The 10,000-nt window shown below is 41.5% G+C and overlaps 1 protein-coding gene across 2 annotated transcripts in view; it reads left to right on the forward strand.

The window, feature by feature from the left end:
• The window catches only part of SLC23A1 (solute carrier family 23 member 1), a 218,426-nt gene that overhangs the window by 70,564 nt on the left and 137,862 nt on the right, over positions 1-10,000 (forward strand). For both annotated transcript variants that reach the window (XM_088451118.1, XM_088451126.1), the window contains exons 5-6: positions 1,633-1,700; positions 7,342-7,523. In XM_088451118.1, coding sequence (XP_088307244.1) covers positions 1,633-1,700; positions 7,342-7,523 — 250 coding nt within the window. The remainder of the gene's footprint in view (positions 1-1,632; positions 1,701-7,341; positions 7,524-10,000) is intronic.

Below are 10,000 nucleotides of genomic sequence, written 5' to 3' on the forward strand. Positions count from 1 at the left end.
TTACACAATTAAACATACACACAAGAGGTGCGGATCACTATGGAAACGAAATAGCTTTAATATGACGTTAAAAGATATACATAAGTCTAAAACATCACAAATCCACCTTATTAGTAGTAGAAATTTCATTATTATGAATATTTTAAACTTACACTCAGAATTCTTTTATTTTTGACCGTTAAATGATGTATACTATTTAATTAATCTATTAGATCTAGATTAAAGCTACTGTAATTTGCCTTATAAAATCCACTCCCTATGTACAACACATATACTTTAGACAAAAGTGTAAGGACAGAAACATTCTAAGGGGTCAATTCAATTAGCTGTGAGGGGGGCAAAATGGAATTGCTGGCAACGGCACCTCATTTTGCTCCCCATGTGGCCCAATCTCGTCTCTGAATCTCTGATTTTTGGACCTAGTCCTATGCGACTTTGAACAAAATTCAGAAAGTCTGGAGTTACTGTAAGTGAGACATACAGTTGCACTTGCTTGAGGAGGTGAGATAACTGAATCGACCCCTAAGACTTCAGCCTATCAACCCAGACCCCTTCTAACTCATGCAGTAACACACACTTTATTGCTGCTGTGTACTTAACGAGCCTGGAAGAGATCGCAAGAGCTACATTCCATTTGATCCCTCACAGTGCAGTTCTTCATCATAAGAGCATTCATTGGCTGATTCCATCAAGTCCTCAACTTTACAGCTGCCAGACCTAAGAGAGCCGTAATCATGCTACATGGATACAGACCACTCCGCTTTGGGATTGCCATTGACGGTACATCTTCGATGGTGGCATCGGTGGTTTACATTGAAGGCAAGAAACCATTGATGGTTTACACCATCGACAAGTCATCTGTGGTGATGGCTGAAGGTGTGACTTGGTCAGTGGTGGGCAAATCAGGGAAGAAGCCAGGGCTATTTGGGCACATCGGAGAGCAGAGCTAAGCCTATTGCCAGCTCTCTGCCATCGATGCAGAAAACCATCATATCTCCGCCATGGATGGCAATGGCCATCTCTTGATCAGCTTAACATGCTGCATTTTTGGGAATACTAGAGAAGGGCATCCCAGTCCGAACCGTAACCTGAGGTCTGTGGAAAGTCTATTACTATCACAGCTGGTATCAGTATCTTGTATTTGGCCACATACAATATATGATGTATGTTTTTGTGAATTACATTCTATTTTTATATATTTTTTCAATTTAATTGGGTTGACTTTTCTAACTATACAGTATATAGGATGATAAATAGAAACTTATTTCCTAAGGTACTGGTTTAAATCTATTCGTATACATTGTATTTTAGCATGTTGTTTTTAGCATGTATAATACAGTCTCATAATACCGTTCAGATTTATTTGTGACTTTATTTGATTTAATTTGTCAAGAGCTTTCTGAGCGTATACAGATTTGTTTGGTATTGGATACTGATCATTCTCAAATTTGGCAGCTGCAACCAATTGATTTGAATTTAATACCGCACACAGGCTTGCCACTTGAGAAATGTTTACAATCCAAAGGTATTTCCATTGTTTACATTTATCTTTCTCACAATTTTTTTCTTCAATAAGTATCCATTTAAAATATGTTTATAATATAATGTTCCAACGTTTTTTTTTTTTATTAGAAGAGATTTATGGAAATGGTACTCTGCCGTTCAACACGTCACACATCTGGCAGCCCAGAATGAGAGAGGTAAGAATGTTATGTAACCAGTTTTAATATCACAATATATACTGTTGTTTAATTTAATTTATGATGTTTCATATAATTAGATAGAAAAACTCAGTTTAAAGCCGCATCAAGATCACATAAATATTAAATAAAACTTTGAGAAATTTCTGATATGGTTCTTAAAATCTTAAGGCCACACTATAGTTTCCCCCAAATTATAACACACTGTAGTGCCCCCCACAATATGCACGATGACCTGGGTCATGCCTCAAACAAGCGGATTGGCTTATTTCAGTAGCACTTCGAGATTACATTATCTCCAATTTTTCTCTGTAGTACCAATAAACCCAGGTCGATGATGACCCGAGTCTGATGTGAATGTCTGGACCTGCGAATAATCCAGGCCCAGCCACCAGTGTAAAAAGGGCTAAAACCTTGTACAGTGTCCAGGGTAGGAGCCGGGTTTTTGGTGGAAAAGGGGTATAAGTGTGCTATTAAACTAGTGTGCTACTGATCCAGAAGTGATGCAGGTATAGTAGTGTAGTGAAACAGGAATTTATTTGTGAATATAAAACAGTTTTAGTTGCTATAATAATTTAAGGATGCCTTTGATATGTCATACCTTATGCCGGTGTTAGACTTAATTTCTAGCAATTTACAGCTATGCCACAATTGAGTATATTCAACTGCTATGGACAACACACGGTGTATTGTAGTTTTCTACTGTATTCGAGTATTCTAGTTCTCAATGAAGAACCATAATTCTCATACAGTGTCGTGCAGTAACCTCCAAAAGGGTCACACTTCAGAGTCTTAATCCTTCCTATTAGTAAGCCAAATTAATACAGGTTGAGTCACCTATATCTAAATATTCCGAAATACTGAATTTTTTTTAGCATGACTGAAATAGTGACACCTTTTTGCTTTTTGATGGTTCAGTATACAAAAACTTTGTTTGAGCCACAAAATGATTGAAAATATTGTATAAAATTACCTGCAAGCTGTTTATATAAGGTGTATATGACACATAATTTATTATTATTATCTTTTATTTATATGGTGATACAAAGGTTCCGCAGCGCCTTACACAGTACATAAACAAATGAGCACACAAGAAAACAGTTATTAACAGTACAAACAATGCAGGACAAAGATATGATGGTGTCTGTAACCAAGGGTTGGGTGCTGTTGTAAATTAAAGTATAATTAAGTGAAGGAGAAGCACATGAGGGGAGAGGGCACTGCTTGTGAGAGCTTACATTCTAAAGGGGAGGGAGCAGATACACAGGGGTGACACCGATGGGATGGATACAAGGGTCACAGTAAAATAACATCTATGGAGAGGTTAGTCTAAACTTAAGATGAAAAGACAATGAGTTGAGCAAAATTGCACCAAGTCTCATGATTTGGGGGCCACAACCAAGGTCCATAACCAAGGTCCATTTAAGGGGTTATCTTGCTGCGTCGTTCGGTATGGCATAGTTGGAGTGGAGAAGCAGATTGTATGGGTAGATCAGGAGGGATGCGGGCAGCATTGGGGATGAAGGCGCAGGCACAATCCATAGGCATGATGGAAATGTTGTGGTAGATAAACATGCCTTAATAGCAGAAATTGCTGATTTGTTAAATTCTCCTCCTGTTTAACTCCTGAATAACTCCGGCTTCAATTTAAATATTCTGTTTACACTTTAAACTAAGCACTTAAAATCTCAGCACTATTGCTGTAAAAATGGTTCTCCAACCCAAAATCCTCTACATTTTGAATCACTCCCCGATATATATCCCTCAGAAATTTTTCAAACAAATTGATGGTCTGTTGTCCTCAGTACTCTGGGTTAACAAGAGTTAGGATTAAATTTGACACTTTGACCAGACTTCGTGATTATGGTGGTCTGGCGCTACCCCTTTTCAAACTATATTATTATGCCGCACAATTATCACATATATGGGAATGGATAAATGATCAAACGGCTGAATCCCTACCTGCCCTAATACTGGCTGAGTCTAGGACGGGTTTGTCACCATTGCGTCTACTCTTGAGTGATAATATACACATAGTTAGTATGCCCTTAATTAAGCAGGCCATCAATATTTGGAGACTTGCCTTGCGTATACTACAGGCAGAAGGCATAGATCCAGATACTCCGCACATGCCAATAACCTTAAGGAGCTATCTGCCCTTCAGGTCAGAGAAACATAGGGTCAGTGGGACGTAGTGTCCTTGGGACAGATATTTCAGGCGGGAGCTCTACAGTCCTTTCATCAATTGCAACTTGAGTTTGATGTCCCCAATAATTTTTTCTTTCGGTATCTTCAGCTTAGACATGCTCTTAATGGCCAATTCTCTGAAACTCCTTTGACTATACAGGAATCTCCTATTAAAACTTTATTACACTCTCTTGGTACTAGTCGCTTGGTATCTGTGATTTATACCAGTTTATTGAACAAGCATTATAAGTCTGACCTAATATCCATAAAACAACAATGGGAAAAGGACGTTGGGGTATTGGCGGAGGATGACTAGAATGTAGCTCTTGCTAGTCCACACCTTGTCACTATGTCTGTAAGATATCAGTAGATACAGTATTTCATATTACATAGAGTATATATGACACCCGTCCGATTACTGAGAATAGGGGGCAGGACAGATTCAAAGTGTCCCAAATGCAATTCGTCTGAGGGTAACTTTTGGCATCTGTTATGGCTATGTCCTATAGTAAATTCCTTTTGGCAAAGCGTACTCCGGGTTATTGTTTCTATGGGCATACCTCAGGATATCCTTACCCCTGCGGCATGTATTTTAGCTGTAATAAATGCAGACGCAATTGACAAACCTGCTATACGTTTTACTAATAATTTGTGTGTGCTTGCCAAAGTATGTATAGCCAGGGGCGCCGAGAGGGGGGAGAAGCGGGTACAGTTTACCCGGGCCCGGGCTTCCAGAGGGGCCCGGGTCCGGCGCCCCCTCACTTCCTCCCTCCTCCCTCCCTCTGCAGCAGCCCAGTGGGAGATTGCTTGTGGCTGCTAAGCAGCAGCCACAGCAATCTCCTATGCCTGAAGGGGGGAGCGATCACATTGATCGCGCCCCCCTCTGGCTCTGCGCGCGCCCGCCAGCGCGCGGCGCTGCAAGACAATATTTTTCAAGGGGGCATGGCCACGCCTCCTACGATTAGGCCACGCCCCTTCTTAACCGAGGCCCCGCGTGGCTCTCTATGCCCCTGTGTATAGCTAGGGATTGGATGGCAAATGCTGGGCCGAATCTGGAAACCTGGATATCTTTGGTTGGAGCGATTGCAGCACATGAAAAATATATCTATACTGCTAGAGATATATCTCAGAAGTACTATAATGTATGGGACAGATGGCTAGATTCCCCATATAACCGTTCGGGGGCTGCATTATTGAGTAATTCCTTAGAATAAGATTACACTACTACATGTGGGAGGCTGTATTTGATGTCATTATTTTGATTATATATACCAGATTAACATATTCATTATTTGTTATATATGCGGAGGAAAGATGGTATTGTATTGTACAGAGATTTAAAAAGCAAGAAGTGAAACCAAACATGCATGTATTTTTTTCGGGGGTTTTTTTGTAATTTTTTTTTGTTTGTATTTCATCAATGTAATGTTTACAATGTCTTATTGTTAATGTACATTTATTTGTATATCCAAAACAAAATGTAATAAAAAACTGTTAGATTTAAAAAAAATAAAAATCTCAGCACTATTGCTAGAGCAGCCTCTGCTATGGCAGCCTAATAGAAATGGATTCTGTGTTTAGATTTGGGTCCCTTTCCCAAGATCTCATTATGTTATGCATACAGTATATTCCAAAATACGGAACATTTTGATATCCAAAATACCCCTAGTCCAAAACATTTTGAATATGGAAGACTAAACCTGTGCATATAATTGAAAAATACCTCTTCCCTGCAATAACATACTAGTAGGCCTTTTAAACAAGCATAACAAGCTTTAACAAATACGATCATAAATCAGGAAAGAGTTTGGCAACAGGCTGCTCTAAGCCTTCACTCACAGCTCCAGTCACTGGTTTAGTGGCTTCAAAAGTAGTTATTCCAGACAAGAATATATTTGTTGCAATTTGCTTCCCTCTAGTGGACACGGTACTGTATGTAAAAATAATGAAATAAAATGTAGTTTATTATCATTTATTTATATAGCACTGATTATAGTATTAGCACTGTAAGATGAATATATCGCCATTCACATCAGTCATTACACCACTGGAGCTTACAGATTAAGGCCCTGATTCAGAGCCGGATGCTCTGACCAGAGCGCTCGCTCTGAATCAGGGCCCACCTCCATTAATATGGAGCGTCCTCCTGGACGCTTGTATAGCTGTGGGTCACCACCCACAGCATAGATGAGCGTGCAGGATGATGGTCGCGATGGTCTTGACCATCGAAACTGCGAGCAAAAGCCTGCGGTTGAGTTTTTCAACCGCAAGGCCAGGAGTGAATTTGGCTCTATCAGAGCCAAAATCACTCCCACTGACATCACTAGTGATGTCAGTGGGGCCAGCTTCAGACGGTAGGCGTTCCCTTGGGAATGCCTCTGTCTGGCAGGCACGCCCCCGGCACGCCCACCAAAGGGGGCGTGCTGTCAGTCACCATCGACAGCACGCCCCCTTTGATGAGACACTACGAGCGAAGGAAAGTCCTTCGCTCGTCGCGTCTCGCGCATGCGCACGATGGAGCTCCCTCCGTCGTGCGCATGCGCAGTGCAGACCATCGACCCACTTGCGAGCGGACAGACGCTCGCGAGTGGGTCGGAATGAGGGCCTAAATTCCTTAGTACACACAATCGCCACACATCTCACATACCAGGGTTCAGAAGCCAATTAACTTTCCGCTATGTATTTGGACTATGTGAGAGTTGAACACATTTTTACGCAAACTTTAACAGAAAAATTCAAGCACATGAAAAGACACATTTATATGTTTGGTCAAGTGAACATCAGGGACAAAAACGGTGTATACAAACGCAATACAGTACAAAAAGTCAGCCATTCAGAGCAGCTATCACACAACCAGAGAAATACAGAATTGTTCTGGTACTTAATTATCAACTACTGCAACTCGTGGTGAGTTGGATATTTATTATTGGTTGCCAATAACCTCCGATAATGGATAGGCCACTTAGGTGGGTATGTAATAAGCCTGCTAGAGAGATCAAGTGGAGAGGGATAAAGTAACAATCAATCATCTCCGAACTGTCATTTTACAGGCTGTGTTTGAAAAATGACAGTTAGGAGCTGATTGGCTGATACTTTCTCTCTCCACCTCATCTATCTCCAAGGCTTAGTAATGAGAAATGTTAGAATGAGATGTAACCAAGGTTACCAAAAGAATCAGTGATGAGTAGTGTTGATAAGCTTTGACATAATGAATAAAATAAAGTTGTTCAAAAGGGCTGACTAAAGGCGGATAATGGGGACAGGAGGCAGTGAAGAGTAGTGACAAGGTATGTTAGTTTCATATGAAGACTGAATGATGTGGTAGGAATTATACAGTTTATAGAAAAGAAGGAAGGATGTTTTACAATAGACTTGTTAGAGTGGTTTGGGAGAGACACGTTTTCAATTATACCCTATTTGGCTCTGGTATAAATGTATTTCTCTTTCCTTCCAGATACAAGGAGCAATTATAGTGTCAAGTTTGGTTGAAATCATTATTGGGCTTGTTGGTCTACCAGGGTCACTGCTCAACTACATTGGTCCTCTCACTGTTGCACCAACAATTTCCTTGATTGGACTTTCTGTATTTGAAGCTGCAGGACAAAGAGCAGGGTCTCATTGGGGTATATCAATACTGTAAGTATCTAATTAAATATAGCATTTAATATTTATATTGAACTTTATATTTTCTTTAATGTACAGTATTTTTCAGGCCTTTTATATAAGACCTCATATAACAAACAGAAACAATGATGTGCAAAGTCATCAATTTGACACCCATTGCACCTCTGCCACACTAGTCCAGGGCAATGTGGCTTTATTAGAAAACCTGGGCTTAGGGCCTGATTCACTATCGATCGCAATATCAGTTCAACTGCCATAGCAAGCCACTCCACTGCGATCACAATGCAAACTCAGCACTACATAAGGACACCCACTTTACCATATGCACATCCGTAATACTTAACTGAATAACAAAACCATCGGTACAATCGAGTACCATCGGACCCATACGCACACTTACACAAGCCCTGACCTTACTCAGAAATAGCTAAAAACCATGCCCACTATAAGACCTCGCACTGCATATGGCTTCGCAGTGGCTAATGTATGCACTTCCCTGCAACAGCGTTGAAACGCACCGGCACAAATGTGTTCGCACGACCCCCCGTCACCACCAACAAATGTCAATCACTCTGTGATGGGTCTGCGTAGCCTCTGCGATCGAAGTCCCGATTACAGTGGCCTGCTCGCGCACTGCGATGCGTATGCATGTGCAGAACGCAACAATCGGCCAGTTGCATGCGTATAAGCAACTGCGATCCAAGCTGAATCAGGCCCTTAATCCTACATTTTGCGGATGTGCTCAGAAGTCTATTTCACTCATTTTGTAATTTTTTAGTCACATTGTAAAAAATTGCAAAGTCCCATCCTACAATACAAGTTGGCATCTGCAAATAGCATTCACAATATATGAAAAAAATAATATATATATATATATATATATATATATATATATATATATATATATATATATTTATATTTTAGGGGTGTGAACCGGCCACTTTTTGTGTTTTGGTTTTGGATCTGGATCTTTCTTCGTGTTTTGGATCTGGATTGGTTTTGCCAAAACCACCCTTCCGTGTTTTGGATCTGTATGTTTTGAAAAAAAGTATAAAAACAGCTAAAATCACAGAATTTGTGGGTTTTTCTGTTCCTATGCTATTATTAACCTCAATAACATTAATTTCCACTCATTTCCAGTCTATTCTGAACACCTCACACCTCACAATAGTGTTTTTATGTCCAAAAGGTTGCACTGAGGTAGCTGGATTGTCCTTGGGCCCTCCCACCCACCCTTATGTTGTATAAACAGGACATGCACATTTTAACAAACCAATAATACGACTGTGGCTGAAATAATTGGTTCATTTGGGCCCCCACAAAACAAGCTGGCAATTAATCTGTCCCTGCACAAACTGGCTCTACGGAGGCAAGATGTCATCCTCATCCTCCTCATCCACCGATTCCTGCTGTCACCGATGTAATTCTCCACCATTCTGTCAATGGTGACAGTATCATATGCAGTGACAGTAGACATGTCAGAAATTGTTGCCAGGTCCTTCAGTCCGGACCAGATGTCCAAACTTGGTCCTGCCTGCCCTGCATCACCGCCAGCAGGTTGCTTAGGATACCTAAGTTTTTTTCCTGGCAGCCCCAGTTGCGGGAGAAAATGAAGAAGGAGCTGTTGACGTGTCACGTTCCGCTTCAGCTGACAGTGTTTTCACCCGCAGGTCTTTGCACCTCTGCAGGCTTGTGTCGGCCAGAAAGAGAGACACCACATAGGCTTTAAACCTAGGATCAAGCACGGTGGACAAAATGTAGTGGTCTGATTTCAACAGATTGACCACCCTGGAATCCTGGCAAAGTGAATGAAGGGCTTCATCCACAAGTCCCACATGCCGAGCACAATCGCTCCGTCTTAGCTCCTCCTTCACTTTCTCCAGCTGCTTCTGCAAAAGCCTGATGAGGGGAATGACCTGACTCAAGCTGACAGTGTCTGAACTGACTTACGTGTGGCAAGTTCGAAGGGCTGGAGAACCTTGCACAACACAGAAATCATTCTCCACTGCGCTTGAGTCAGGTGCATACCCCCTCCTTTGCCTATGTCATAGGTGGATGTATAGGCTTAAATGGCCTTTTGCTGCTCCTCCATCCTCTGAAGCATATAGAGGGTTGAGTTCCACTGCGTCTCAGCCTCTTGCTTCAGGTGATGGCGGGGCAGGTTCAAGAGTGTTTGCTGGCACCCCAGTCTTCGGCACGCAGTCGCTGAATGGCGAAAGTGGCAGAAATTTTTCGGGCCACCCAAAGCGTCTTCTGCACACCACTGTCGCTTTTCAGAAAATTCTGCACCACCAAATTTATTGTGTGAGCAAAACATGGGACGTGCTGGAATTTGCCCAGATGTAATGCCCGCACAATATTGGTGGCGTTGTCCGATATCACAAATCCCCAGGAGAGTCTAAGTGGGGTAAGCCACTGGGCAATGATTTCCCTCAGTTTCTCTAAGAGGTTGTCGGTGGTGTGCCTCTTACTGAAACCGGTGATACACA

This window comes from Taudactylus pleione, unplaced genomic scaffold (assembly GCF_031769625.1).
Source record: "Taudactylus pleione unplaced genomic scaffold, aTauple2 ptg000025l, whole genome shotgun sequence".
Lineage (NCBI taxonomy): Eukaryota > Metazoa > Chordata > Amphibia > Anura > Myobatrachidae > Taudactylus > Taudactylus pleione.